At 55.5% G+C, this 14757-nt stretch overlaps 1 protein-coding gene across 1 annotated transcript in view; it reads right to left on the reverse strand.

Moving 5' to 3' along the window:
- AHRR (aryl hydrocarbon receptor repressor) overlaps window positions 1–14757 on the reverse strand; it is an 80820-nt gene that overhangs the window by 39159 nt on the left and 26904 nt on the right. Inside the window, exon 4 of the mRNA XM_055307672.1 lies at window positions 5543–5643. Within this exon, the coding sequence (XP_055163647.1) occupies window positions 5543–5643 (101 nt within the window). The remainder of the gene's footprint in view (window positions 1–5542; window positions 5644–14757) is intronic.

The following is a 14757-nucleotide window of genomic DNA, read 5'->3' on the forward strand; positions in this document are numbered from 1 at the left end:
ACAAACATCTCAGGAGAAAGTGACAGAAGAGAAGGAAGCACTCTCAGGGAACTGTGCGGGGCCTGCACCAGCGTGCTCATAACCAAAGACACTACAAGAAAACTGCAGAAATGGTTCTCATGAACAAACACAAAAATCCCCAGAGAATATAACCCAAGTTTAATCCAGCAACATAGAAATAAGATCTATCCTAAGCTAGCAAAGTTTGGCCAACACTGAAAATGGATCAATGCAATTCACAATATTAACAGACTGGAAGGAAAAAGCCACAGTCATGTATCTCAATAGATGCAGACAAAGCACTGGACAACATTTAATATCCATTGGTAATGAGAACTCTCAGAAAATACAGACTAGAGGAAAATTTCTTAATCTGATAAAAGGCAGCTGCAAAAAAAACCAAAACAAACAAAACCTGAAAAACAAATCTAAGCTGATATCATATGTAAGACTGAGAGACTGCAGGTTTCTCCTTGAGACGAGGGACAAGACAGAGATGTCTTCTGTCCTCTGGTCGCTCAGGAAGCCCCAGGAGGGCACTAAGGCAAGAAAAATAAAGTGTACAGACTGAACAAGTAGATACCAACTGCCTCTATTCTCAGACAACAGGATAATCTGTGTAAAAATTCCCACAGAATCTACAAAAAAAGGTCCGAGAATTACCAGTGAATTCAGCAAATTCATAGCTACAAAGCCAACCTAGAAAAATGTCATTTCTATAGCATTCTATTTCTTTCTTTTTGTTGTTGTTGTTTTTTAAGATTTTACCTATTTATCTGACAGAGAGGGAGAGAGAGTGAGAGAGAGCACGAGCAGGGGGAGAGCTGGGGGTGGGGAGGGAGAAGCAGGCGCCCTGCTGAGCAGCGAGGACCCCGGGAGACGCTTCCCTGAGGGTGCCACCCAGGCATCCGTGGCATTCTATTTCTATACAACGATGGATTTCTATAAAGTATTGGAATATAGTATTGCTATGTAGTAATAGAAACTGAAATTAAATAACAGTCCTGTTTATAACAGAAACAGAAAATACTTATGTAGAAATCTAACAATACACGCAGGTCTCCATGCCTCGCCTCAGACACAGAGGAAGCAGTTAAAGACCTACGGGTATGCGGGGCTGGGAGGAGGTGTCAGTTCTCCCCAGACTGATCTACTACTGATTTAACACAATCCCAGTCCAAATCCCAGTGGGAACTTGTAGATAGCCACAAGCTAACTCTAAAATTTATATGGAAAGACAGAGAAACCTGGAAAAGCCAAAGCAATTTTTTTTAAAGATTTTACGTATTTATTCATGTGAGACACACAGAGAGAAAGAGAGGCGCAGAGACACAGGCAGACAGAGAAGCAGGCTCCATGCAGGGAGCCTGATGCAGGACCCAATCCCGGGACTCCAGGATCACGCCCTGGGCCGAAGGCAGGCATTCATCCACTGAGCCAACCAGACGTCCCAACAATTTTGGAAAAAGAACAAAAATTGGAAGATTCACACGACCCGACTTCAAGACTTACTCTAAAGCGGCCGTGACGAAGGCAGGCTAGTGCCTATTTCCTGAAGGGTCGTGCACACCATCAATGGCAGAACAGTGTCCAGAAACAGACACAAAACTCGGCCAAATGTGAGGATATTAATATGCAAAACGAGATTATCTCAGCCTAGACATCACACTTTGAACCAAAGTTAACGAAAAATGAGCCATAGGCTGAATGTAAACATGAAGCTATAAAACTTTGGAGGCAAACATAAACTAAAAATCTCTTCAACCTAGGTTATGTAAAAAGTTCTCAAACTTGACACCAGCATAATGATCTATTTAAAAAATTGACAAATTGGGCTTTGTTCAAATTTCATTAATTCAAGATAATGAAAATACTAGAAAGCCGGACTAGAAGCAAACACATACAAATCGTACACTCAGTAAGGATCGTGTGTGCAGGATACATAAAGAATTCCGAAGTCAAAAGTAAGGGTGCAAACAACCTGATGTTTTTAACTGGGCAAATATTTGAACAGCCTGCTCACAAAGGGGCTCTACTGATGGCACACGCACCCAGAAGGCGCTCAGCATCATCGGTCGTGAGGGTGTGGACCGCCGCGCCCCCTTCACTCCTACTACACAACCCACAACCGCACACGAGCTGTTACCCAAACAAAAACAAAACCTATGTTCATAGAAAAACCTGCATGTGGATGCTTGTTGCAGCTTTATTCATAAATAAACACCAAATCCTGGAAGCTGAACTCTCCCTCACCAGGCAGGTGGACAAGCCAGTGACATGAGTCCACACCATGGGATGATGAGACAAGCACGCTATATGCAGCCACGTGGCTGGATCCCAGCTGCACATCCTGCTGATGCCCAAACTCCCTGCTGTAGGGCCCAGCCCTGGGCATCCTGAGAAGCCCAGAGTGGCTGGAGCACGCTGGTGGGGTGGCCAGGGTGCCACACACGGGAAGCCCCAGGGAAATTTGGGCATGGTTCTGTGTCCTCATTATGATCGTAGCCACACCTACCGCCAATAGGAACTAATTTTAGCATGCACTAACTTAAAAATAAGTGTTAGAAAACGTACCCACGTTACTCTTGAACTCTAGTTAGGGTCGGGTGGTCAGCAGCCTGGCCCCTGACGGCCCGAGTCTCCAGCTCCTGCTAGCAGGCTGACCTGTCCACACCAAACACTACGGCCCACCTTAAAAGTAGGAATAGAAACCCAGGACACTGCTATTTGTGACCTGTTATGTGTGTTCCCAAAAGCTGCCAACCCCACCTCGCTCCTGCCCTGCCACCCCGGGCCCAGAACCCTTGCCAACGTGCCATCCATCCTGGCCTCCAGAGGGGCCATGGGTGCACAAGTAGTAACCAGCGACGAGGAAACACCAGGCCCTGCTCCAACCTCAGCGGGACCCGGGACCCCTATCAGCTCCAAATCTTGGTTCCTTCATCTTAAAATAGCAGACATTAGACCACAGGCCTTTTAAGTCTATGCCAGCTCTAAATTTTTATGAATTTATGAAGCCTGCCATAAACTTCTCATTTTTTCCAGTTTGTCTTTAAGAGATTGAAGATTGGAAATAAAAGCTGGATTTTCTTGTTATTGTGGCTTGATTTGTTTATTTTGCTGTTAGGGAATATTTTTAAACTTCAAAAAGAGTCTCTGATTCTGGAGTTTTAGAACCCCCACACCAGAAATGCAGTGAGAAGAACCCTCCTCATACAACCTAGCCTGCTTCCAATCCAAGGGAACTTCCAGAAACTTCTGTGGTCATAGGGAACCTGTTACAAGAGGTGGTGGAAGGAGACTTCAGTCTACAAGATGGAATTGGGGGGTGGGGCATGGGACAGTTCCCTGTGCCAGGGCAAACTGATCTGCAGCTTTGGCCCATCCCAGAGGGTCGCTCCCCAAACACACACCCACTGGTCCAGTGACAGGCATGGGGCTGTGGCCCCGGGGTCAGGGCTTCAGCCGTGTGGGGACCACTGTGGCTCATCCACGTCCTGATGCCCCAGGGGAAACTCAGTCTGTGATGGAGGGTAGGAAAGCTCCCGGGGACCCACAGAGGGGGTGTGCGGGGACACGCGTGGGGAGAACACATGTGGGGAAGGACATGTGTGTGAGGACATGCATGGGGGAGGACACGTCAGGGAGGATACGTATGGGGAGGATGCACGGGGAGGACATGAGGGAAGGACACGTGTGGAGGGACACACGTGGGGCAGTCCCTTGGGCTCCACTAGATGGGGTGCTCTGTGCACATACAACACATGCTTCTGTGTTTATAGTTGGGACACAGTTCAAAGATTCATGTTTAAGATTCTATTATCTCAATTTTGAACACGAAATAGAAGGAGAACAAGGCAGTCATCCTTCGCCCAGAGTAAAAGTCAAGCTGGCACAATGTTTTCCAGCTGCAGGCTCACTAGGACTGACAGAAAAATCCAACTTTAGGGGAAAAATTAATATCTGAGAATCTGCTTCCAAAAAAATGATAAATAATGAAGTATGGAAATAATTCCTCTTTGGAAACCATGATATTTCTAGAAGCTCCCCGTCACTAGAAGCCATGCTCTGCTCTAGACAGACAGACCAGCCGGGGCTCTAGGACGGGGCCCAGGCGCCCCCCCCATACTGAATATTCATGGAGATTAAACACAAATATGAACTTCCTCATATTTTTTTTTAAAGGAAGTGATTTATAAGCTCCTGATGTTCATGAGAACAACCACCTCAGCAGGGGTGAAGGCCTTGGGGGGCTGTGGAAGCTCTGCAGGGCCATGGGGGTCCCTACGGGGCCATGTGGGTGGTGGGTGATGGTGGGTGGATAAGAACCCCCAGGCTCCAGGCACAGGCATCCCGGGCCCCTCTGACCAGCCCAATGTGTCCCATCTGTTCACGCATCCGCCAGCACATAGTAGCACCCCATCCTGCCCTCTCCCTCCAGGTCATGCAGAGTAAGGACCTCTCAAGCTGAGGTGCCCTAGGGGCACTCCCACCCCCCCACCACACACACACACACAGCCCACTCGCCAAACAGCTGAGAACCAGGAATTCACATACAGACGGGGGAAGCTGCTGCCGCTGTCCAAGGATACATCCAGGTGGAAGTGGACGGGGAGTGGGCAGTCAGAAGCAGGAGGGCGCACCTGGGGGCTATCTCTGACCTCCGTCCTCCCTGAGGGGCGCGGCACCCACGGGGGAGCACTTGGTGGACAGCAATCCCCGAAGATGTTTTTGTGGGGATGGTGCAGGGCAGTGGCTGGGGTGAGACATGGCACCCATGAAAGGGGCCTACGGGCTCTGAGCAAGCTCATCACCAGCATGAAGGCGCTGATGAGCCACCATTCTGGGCCTGCAACACGTCTGCCCGACAGATGGGAGGATGCTCGCCAGGGGACAGAACTGCCCAGCAGATGGGGCTGGAGGCAAGGGCCTGGCGCAGGGGTCCCAGGAGGCCAGCAGGGGTGTGTGGGCTCACCACCCTGGGGCCGCCCGGGGAGCACGGCCTCGGGGGCACTGGGTGCTTGCAGCCCCTCCTGGGCCAGGGCTCTGTGCGCAGCCCAGAGGGCTCCACCTGGCCGCCCCGTCTTGCTTCAGCCTCCTGTGCCCCTTGCGAAGCCGACCACAGGACAGGGTCGGACAGGGCGCAGCCCTCGCGGCCGCCAGGGGCAGGAGAGCCCATCTCTGGAGAAGCCTGACCCAGAGCCCTGATTCCCTGTGTGCAACACCTGGGCCCGTGGACACAACTGCCAACCCTGGGATGCTCAGAGCACAATTCTCTGTCATTAAGTTAAAAACAAAACATGCTTAATGTTTATTAGGTTCTTCCACCGACGACTACAGCAGAGACTGCAGAATGACTGACACTCGGATCTGAGGTGCTCGGAGAAAGGTCAGCATCGTTCCCTACATACCACCTGCTAGGCCTCGTGCTGCGCCCAGGGCTATCCTGCAGCATGTCCCTCGAGGACCCGTGGTAGGGACAGACGACCACACCGCATGACGTGACAGGTGTGTGATTGCGGGCGGGGGGTGGGGTGCTTACCTCCAGCAGCAGCCGTCCCTCCAGCACCGCGGACCCTCCGCTCAGACCATCTTCTGGGGATTGGGCACTGGCCGCTGGCGGCCGTGGGCACTTCTGCACGGCTGTTAGACAAGAAGGGAACAAGGCTGTCAGCACCCTTCTGGGCTCCACACCCGCCTGCCCTCCCGAGTCTTCCCCGATCTTGGCTGCCCACCCTAGTGGACAGAGCCTTGTCTCCTAGCTGACTGGGGTGCACCAGGACAGCCAGGGCAGCCAGCTGGGAACCAGGGTGGTGTTCAGGAGAGCAGGCCATCTACCCTGGGCCTGACCCCCTAAAGTCCTACCTCAGGAGCCCCCTCCCCAGGATCCTCAGACCCCTCCCTGGAGACCCAAGCTCCAGCAGATGCCCTGACTTGGCACTGCTGGTCGACACAACTCTGACCACCCTCCAGGGTCCCATGTGACCTCCTCACGCCCCTCCCCCCCGCAGACCCCAGCTGTGGAGCAGTCCCCATGGACTGGAAAGGAAGTCCCAGGAAGGCCTGCCTGTGTGGCTCAGGTGTCCCCAATCCCCGGCCCCCGTGTGGCTTCATCTCCATTTTGGGGTGAAGACCCCAGATGTACAGACATGCAGGTCACACAAAGATGTCATGCACATCCCAGCAGAGCACGGGGAGTTGTGGAGGGTCCCCTGGGGCAAGGCAAGGGCCCTGGAGCCACCGCGGGGCATGGGCAGGGTGGGCAGAGCCTCCCAGGGCACATCGGGGTCAAGGGGCTCCACACGAGGCAGATGGAACCCTTGCGTGTGTTCTGCTCTTGAGAGAAAACCCGGCCAGGTCACTCTCCCTCATTTTCTCTTTCAGAACCAACAAGCTATGTGAGCTTCTCTAGGACATGTGGGTCTGGGGTGCTTGTGCTGTCGGGGCCGCCCGGACGTCACCCATCCTCACCCCACAGCAGCTGTACCATGCTGCTGGTGCACCCTGCCCCCCGCAAAGGGTCCTGTCGTGGCAGGTGAGCCCAGTGTCCACAGGGACAAAGCGTCAGAGGCAGGGGGGTGGCCCTCAGGAGAGCCCCACAGATGGCGGCACATCGTGGCCTGTGGTCTCTGGCCACCCATCCTGCCATCTGTCAGAGGGCTTTGCATTATCAACTGCCTGCCCGCAGCCAATAAGCACTGGACGCTCCTTCTCTGCACTAAATGTTTCCAGAAATGAGCCCAGAAGGCAGGTGTGTCCAGGGAGCAGGAGCAGCCAGGCCTGGTGCTGCCTGGGCTGAGGTGCAGGGGCAGGTGGAGCTATAGGCCGCCTCCTCTCCTCCTCACAGAAATCTCACCAGCAGCCAAGCTGGGTCTTCAGGGCTGCGAAACCCTGAGCTTTGAGCCATGACAATTGGAGGTGCATTGTTCTACCCTCCCCCTGACAGCCACCCTGTCCACTCAGTGCTCTGTCTGGAAGCCCGAAGCTCTGCCCCCAGCGCCCAGGAGAAGCCCCTGAGGGAATGCCAGAGGCTGACCCCATGACCCCAAAGGCCAAGAAAGATACAGGAGGGATAACCGAGGGAGTGCACGAGCCTTCGTCCCATCCCTCCCCACCCCGCCCCTAGATGACATCACAAGGGCCCCAGAGGGTCCTGTCCTGTTGCCACACCAGGGAGGCCACAGCTCCCCACAGTGCAGGGCTCACGGCCACGGGGGGCAGAGCTGGGGCTCGGTGAGGGCCAGGACCCCACCTTGGTGCCCCCTGGGCCCCCTGCCCACACACGCAGCCCATCAAGCCTCCCTCAGAGCAAACGGCACTGCAGGGGTCACTTCCTCCCTCACCCGGGCTCCAACAGCTCCTTGCCCCCAGCCTCAGGGCAGGGGGACCATCCCACCTGCCTGTTCTTGGTCCCTGCAGCCCCCGTGGGGGTGGGACAACGCCCACAGGTGTGAGCCAGGGTGGGGGGATCCCGGTGCAGTGACATCACCGTGCTGTGGGATGTGTGCCCCCGCAACTGATGGGCCAGGCCGCACCCACACCCCCAGAGGCAGAGTGCGGGGCACCCCCAATGTGTCTCCCCTCCCCACCGCATCTCTGGCTCTGCACCCCAGCATGGCCTGTCCCCCCAGCTGGGCACCCCCACTTCCCCTCCTCCGCAGCCACATCCCGGTGGGGCACGCCCGGCGGGGCCTCCTCTGGGCTCCTGTCACGCGATGGGGCCGTCAGCGCCGCAGTGACAGCCACCTGGATCCCGGCCAGGGCCTCGCGTGCGAACAGAGCCGCCAATGCGCCCCACCCCCAGGCCTGTGGCAAGACAGAAAGAAACCAAGCAAATGCAGGAGCCGGGGGCGGGGGCCAGCTTTCCCGGAAATCCATGTGAGCTCACAGCACCACACTTCCCAGGTCCCCGAACTCAGGCGCCCGCAGGGAACTGAAACCAGGCAGGACTCCAGTGGGGGTGGGGTCTCACAGGTCCCGCCACTGTCCTCACCAGGGGGTGCCCAGGCCACAGCAGCGCAGCCTGGGGGGTGGGCAGCATCAGCTTCTCCACCTTGGCACTTCTCCCCAGGACTGCGGGTCTCACCGGGCCTGAGCTGGGCCTGGGAGGGGGCTGGGGTTGTGTCCAGGGGCTGCTAGTGCCCAGGAGCATCTGTGGACAGACCCCAGCCCCACTGCTGGGGGGTCATGCTCTCCAGACCCAGTCTCCTCCACTGAGGGACATGCCACCCCTAAGTCCCCATCGCCCTCTCATCTGCACCTGACAGCCCACCATGAGGGGTCAGGGAGAGGGGCTCTTGGGGATGTGGAGGGGTGAGGGTGGAAGTGTGCCATGCCCCCTAAGGCCGGGCTTGTTGAGGAGGCCATGAGGAGGGAAGCCCCAGGGTCCAGCTGGCAGTCAAGAGGCCCACTGATGCCCAAGGGCCCACCATTCTCGCCCGCTGCTGGCACTGTCCTGCCCAGGAAGGAGGCCAGGCTGCCGTGCCAGCAACTGCCATGACCATGTCCCATCACCCCTTGCTGCTCCCCTTGCCCGCCTGGACGTAAGGGGCAGCTGGGGACGGGCCAGAGGTCAGCATTCCACACAGTCCATCAGAGAGAGCTCAGGGCTACTAGGCAGGCCAGAGACATGGGCCAGGCTGCCCACTCCCAGAAATCCTGACGTGAGCCCCACAGCTCTGCTCCAAGCGCCTTCACCGCCCCCACGGCCCTGGAGCACCAGCCACACCGACTCTTGCTGCCTAAGCCGCCCCCCAGCTGGTGGCAGACTCACCGGGGCTTGTCTCTTCAGCCATTTCTTACACTTTTGAGATGGTTCAGACCCTCAGAAAGAGTTTGAAAAATCATGGAGACAGTGGCCACCCGTGTAGACACACAGATGGGGTGTGGGGTGCTCAGAGACAGACAGGCCTCTTCCCTCTGAGGCTTGGACGGGGGCTGCCTGCACCCTGCCAGCCCCACCCAGCACCCCACCTCCTTGCTAAGGGACCTCTATTTCCATCACACGTGGGACATTCTGGGCAAGGTGTTCCTAGGCCCATTGCCACCTGCAGTGGCTGCTTAGTTGTGTGGCTGGTCTGGCTAGTGAGAGATCCTAAGGGTTCATAGTGGAGAAGAAGCTGGAAGACTCTCCTGTGTCTGCCTCTGGATGGTGCTGTGATGCTGAGAAGGTGGCAACCACTTTGTTCCCAGCTTGGGTGAAGCCAATGCCTTGGCAGGTAAGACAGGTGAGCCAGGATCGGTGGGTCCAGGATGTAGGATGCAGTGAAGGTGAGATGCATGACGTCGTCTAGGGGTTGCGGTGGGACCCCTGCCACCCAGGGTGATTGGGACAAAAGCCAGGGGCTCCCTGGCAGCTGGACTGAAACTCCAATCCTGACCATATGCAGGTCCTGCAGTGGACAGACCCAGGTCCGAAGACCAGCTGAATGGAACAGGTGCCTGGTAAAGCCTGGCACTATCTCAGCGTCAAGCGAAGGGCCCTGAGGCTTGGGCCTGTATGCCAGCTCTCACACTCGGGGTTACACCCACAGCACGTCCTGTCTGGTCATCTCCTCCAGCCCTGACCCAGGCCTTCCTGGGTCAGAGCTAGCCTCCAGACCCACCTGCATAGATACCGATGGAGGCAGGTGGCGGGACCACAGCTCTGCCCTGCTCTCCCCTGAGCCATGCCCAGAGGTGAGGGGTAGAGGGAATCAAGTGAGCTTAAAGCACCCCAGGACCCCCAAGGAGCAGGCGTGCCTTCCCGGCTCTGGCTACTTCTCATCGGAAGCTAACTTCCGTCCCAGAGCTCCAAGGAGGCATCTCAGCGGAGGAGAGAGCAGCACCTAGATCAGAGGTCCCAGGAGCCTCAGCTCCCCTATACTACACTCGCTGTGCTGCGTGCTCCCTCTGGGCCTGTGGTCTGGGGCCAGTGCACCATCCTGGATGCTGACAGGTGCAGGATGGGGGAGGCCCACCACGATGGAGGGCTGGCTGCTTTAACTTGGTTCCACCTACCGCCAGGCCCCCTACTGGGGGGTGCACACGAGGCTTCTCCCGGGCCCACGTGTGTCCAGGAGTGGACGGGTGCCCAGGGAGCCCTGCTCACCTTTCACAGCACCCAGGCTCTCCAACCAGACCCAGGCCCTGGCAGAGAGGGCCAGAGGAGGGCACATGCTTCCAGGAGGGGGCGCGGTGATGGGTGTGGGGCTGCAGCTCGTGCGAGGGCACCAGCTCTGGCCCAACAGGGTCTGGGACCACTTTCTACATCCGGCTAATGGACCATCACCTCACAGCGTTCAAACTTTCAACCATCTCTCCCTCTACTTTTCAAGGACTAAACTGTAACTTCTTGTTTTGCCTTTGGCAGAGGAAAAGGAAGCATCCATGCTGGAAGAAAGGAGTATGCGATGACTCTCAAGGGCCTCGGGCTATTCTCAGAGGAAAAGTCCTGGCCCTCGTTAGGTCCTAACAGGCGTCCTCTGCGCCCGGATGCAGAGAACAAGTTCGTTCACTTCACTCCCTAAGAGGCTTGTGATTTTGGGGACTGTGGTGCAGGAGGTCAGCCTGGCTCCCATGTGGGCAGCGGTAAGAGCAAAGTGGAAGGCCGCTCTGGGGCTCTCCGTGTGGGAGGCTGCTGACAAGCACAGCCTCATCCAGACATCAAAGGAGGTGAGGTCCTGAGAGACAGGTGGGGAGCACCCAGGTGGGCAGCTGGCTTGAGGCAGGAGGACAGACTGCAGATGCGGGGTACAGGGTGGCTCTGGGAAGGCACTGGCAGCTGAGCACAGTGGGCTGTGTGCCAAGCAGGTGAGTCCAGCACATGTGGGAAAGGGCCCCTGGACAGGGTGGGTGTCTGGGGAGAGGCCAGGACAACGTGGGGGCTGGAAAATCCCCAGCCATCTCAGAAAACAGGCAGCACCAGATAAGAAGGAGTAGAGTGCCAGTCAGGCTGGTCCTGTGGGTGGGGGTGGGGGTGGGGTGGGGTGGGCCCACCCCACCCCCCTTCATGGGGCATCCACGGAGGCCCATCGGTCCTACACCCTCAGAGCGAGGGCAGGCTGGCCCCGTTTCTGGAGGGCAGGCCTCTTAGGCCTGAGAGGAGAGCAGACAAGACTCTCCTCTGCAGCTCTGCAGGGGCCTCACCTGCCCAGACAAGGGGTACCCACCCATGACCTGCTCGACTCTGCCGACACATAGGGGGCTTCTGGATGGAGGCTCACAGGGATACTCTGTTGCACCAGGACTGAGGGCATGGCCAGAGGAGACCCCCAAACAGGCAGCACAGGGCCGAGGTGAGCGGCAAGTCTGCCAGCCTCCCCTTCCTGGTCCACTGTCTGAGCCGGGACGTGTCTCCATACAAAAGAGGGGGAGCACCCCGGCCACACCCCGATGGCCCTTCCAGGCAGCGCCCTCTCCTGTGAATCACAAAATGATTCCATGATTACAGACAGGGACCAACGTTTACCTCTCTAATCCCTGGGTCACAACAACCAACCAGGTGGGCCCAGCAGGTGAGACCAGAGGCCTGGAGGGGCGGATGCAGGAGGAGTAACGAGGGGTGTGTGTAAACTAGCAGCCCCCTGCGTGGGTGTGTATGCTCTGTGCTGGGGCCTGGGCAATAAGGGTGAGTCTGAGGAAAGGCAGGAGAAGCAGAGTACTTTACGTAGGTTGCTTCTGACATGTGGCGTGGGTGCGTTTAACAGCAGAAGATGCCCGTGCCCTGCACGTGGGGGAGAGCCAACAGCCCAGCCAAGAGTCCCCGCACGTGTGCTGTGGCGAGTATGTGTCCTTCCAGGACACTTGCAATGGGGAGAAATGGTTAAAGAGTATCAAGAGTATAAATGAACATGCTCGTTTCTCGCAAGCACTGCATTTAGAAAATGCGAGCACAGTTGGAGATGTCTATACTGCATCAAGTTGTTGGTTTTCTATAAACATTTTCCACACTTTCCAAAATGCACCAGCAAGCTTTAGAGACTTCACACTTTGATACCACTCAGAAAGCACCACAAAAAACACATCTCCTGGGGGCCAGGGATGATGGAGAGGCTGTGGGCACCCCATCCACTTGTTCTGGTCAGAAGAACACATTTCCAACCACTTTCTGGGGGTGCTCTGTGTAACCTGGGTCACACATTCCACAGAGAAAACACACTCTTCCCTTAAGTTCCCAGAGCAAGATGCAACCAAAAATAGCTCCTTGGGAAGAAAAAGAAAAAGGCACATTACACGTTGCAGATCCATATTCTCTTCATGGTGTGAAACATCTGGAATAAGCCAGCTAGTTGAGCATTTTTGTTAAGTTTCAACACATCAGAAGGGAAGTCTCAGCCAGGGTTCAAGAAACATTTTGTGAAACAGAACAAAAGAAAAACCAAAAGGATGCTGGTGCTTTTAGAAAGTCAAATAATTATTTTATGAATAACCACCTGCCTGGAATGCATGAGAAGCAGCAGCGTACACGACTCATGGCACTTATAGCCCCGGATTCAGGGAGCCCTGGTTAGCGATCGGCAGTTCGCGCCTCGGGGGCACGCCCGGCGGCATCTTCGCCAGCAGTCCCAGGGCTGTACCTACAGGCCCAGTGTCCCGAGGTTTGGAGGAGCGACGCTGCCAGAGAACATCTGATTCATGTATAAAGAATGAATTTATAATAAATTTATGAAGAAGCCTCCAGTTACATAACCTCGAACTTGCAAATAACCCAACTTGAGGTTGGCATGTGAGTCATCCTCACACGTCACCGTGGAGCGAGCGCTTCCTATCAGCCCTGCGTCATTCTCCGTCAGTGCTGCACACTGAATGGAGGTGGAGGCCTGAGTGCCCGAGGCCGGCCGGGTGCGCAGTGGCCTCTGTGGGACGCGGTCCTTCACTCGCTCACACAGGCATCCTTTCCTGCAGTGGCTACCAGGCCAGCCTGTCCCGGGGGTGCACTCCTGGGGAGGCTCTGCCAGCAGCTTGGGGGAAGTGTGATGGGAGGAGTGTGGCTGAGGAGGCCGCCTCGGGGTGACACCGAGTGACCACCTGGAGAAGCTGAGGGATGGGGGAGGTGAGGCGGGTGGCAAGGAAATGAGCCCAGCAGGGCTATCAGAGAGGCATCCCCCAAATGAGACACGGGGAGGCCCCCCTTGCTCCAGGGCGCCCCATCCTGCGTGTGATGTCCCCACCCACCTGCTGTCCGCCGGCGCAGCCCAGACTCCGTCTGCAGGAAGTGCTAGCTGTCCTCTCTCCACTGAAGGTGCTCGAAGATGCCAAGTGCTCCTAAGAGGTGTAGACGTGACCTGCCTGACCAACACGCGTGTGCCACGCTCACCCGGACACACGCCCGCCTGCCATTGCCCCTGGCTCCTCTAGGGACTTGCTCCTGCACCTGCTCCAGAGCCACTGTGACACCTCAGAGCAGCTTTTCAGGTTTTCAGTTTTCTTTCTCCCTCCTTTTGGTCATGTGTTTATGTTTTATCTTGAGACAACATCCAACTTACGGAAAAGCTCTAAGGTTAGCACAAAGTGCAGAACTCCACTTTTCTTGGAGATTCCACCAACAGTCCCGCAAAAACCCTTTCAGCCAGGGCTTGGGTCCTGGGGGTCTATCTGCCCAGTGTCCTTGGTCCTTTCTGACTTCTATGCCCTTGACCCTGGAGATCATTGCCAGTTCCTTTGCAAACTGCCCCTCAGTTTGGGTCTGTCTTGTCCCGTGGTTAGACCAAGGTCTACCCCCCTCAGTGGAACATCACCCAAGACGTGTTCTTCTCTGTCCTGTTGCAAAGCATGTGACACCCGCATACCCCACTATCAATGGGGTCGGATTTGGTCATCTGGGACAGGAGGTTTCTCCATTGTAAGTTTTTCCCTTAGGCATGAATCTGTAGTTTGTTGGGAGACAGTTCAAGACTACAAAAATCCCACTTCTGACCCCACTATCACCGACGGATTTTAGCCTGGACATTTCCTGCCTGAGCTATTACTGCAATGGTTAGAGACCACTGACTTTATAACTCACCTCACTCACCTCTCCAGGCCCCTACCCACAGCCCCGCCTCCTGTCTATATCAGCAGTCTGCTCCAAGGAGAGCTACCTCTTATCATTCTTTCATTCCTTCATCCAGATCAGTGTGGGCTTATGGAATCCTATCTTATTCACTGGGTTATGGTCTATTACTACTCCTTTTCAATTATTTTTAAATATTTTATTTATTTGAGTGAGTGCAAGAGAAAGAGAGCATGAGCAGGAGTAGGGGGGAGAGGGGGAGAGGGAGAAGCAGGAGCCCTGCGGAGCAGAGAGACTGATGCGGGACCCTGGTATCATGACCTAAGCCAAAGGTGGACACATAACCGACTGAGCCACCAAGGTGCCCTATCCTTTTTCATTTTAATGCTGAAATGGTCCAGGCGTGGCCAGTAGGAGCCCCTTTGGGATTGCTGTGTCCTGTGACATATCTCCTATCTTTCTGAGCATTGCCTCACTTTCTGGTTCAAGATGCTCCAAGCTGACCTGTACTTTCCCTGCTCCAACTCTGGAAGGAGGCCTGAACTCCTTTTGACGGTGACTGGCATCTAGAAACCAAGATCTGAATGTGACCTATGCTCACTCACATCCACCTCAGACCTTGCCAATGGGCAGAGCACACACATGTACACATATTTATGTCTATAACTATTTTTATATTTTGAAAACCATAAGCTCACTCCAGTACCTCCAATTCCAATAAAAGGATTCAGCACAGAGTGGAATGTCTTTTCCTTTAATATTTAGTAGAAATTGCTTTAAAAACC

Source organism: Nyctereutes procyonoides, unplaced genomic scaffold (assembly GCF_905146905.1).
Source record: "Nyctereutes procyonoides isolate TBG_1078 unplaced genomic scaffold, NYPRO_anot_genome, whole genome shotgun sequence".
NCBI lineage: Eukaryota > Metazoa > Chordata > Mammalia > Carnivora > Canidae > Nyctereutes > Nyctereutes procyonoides.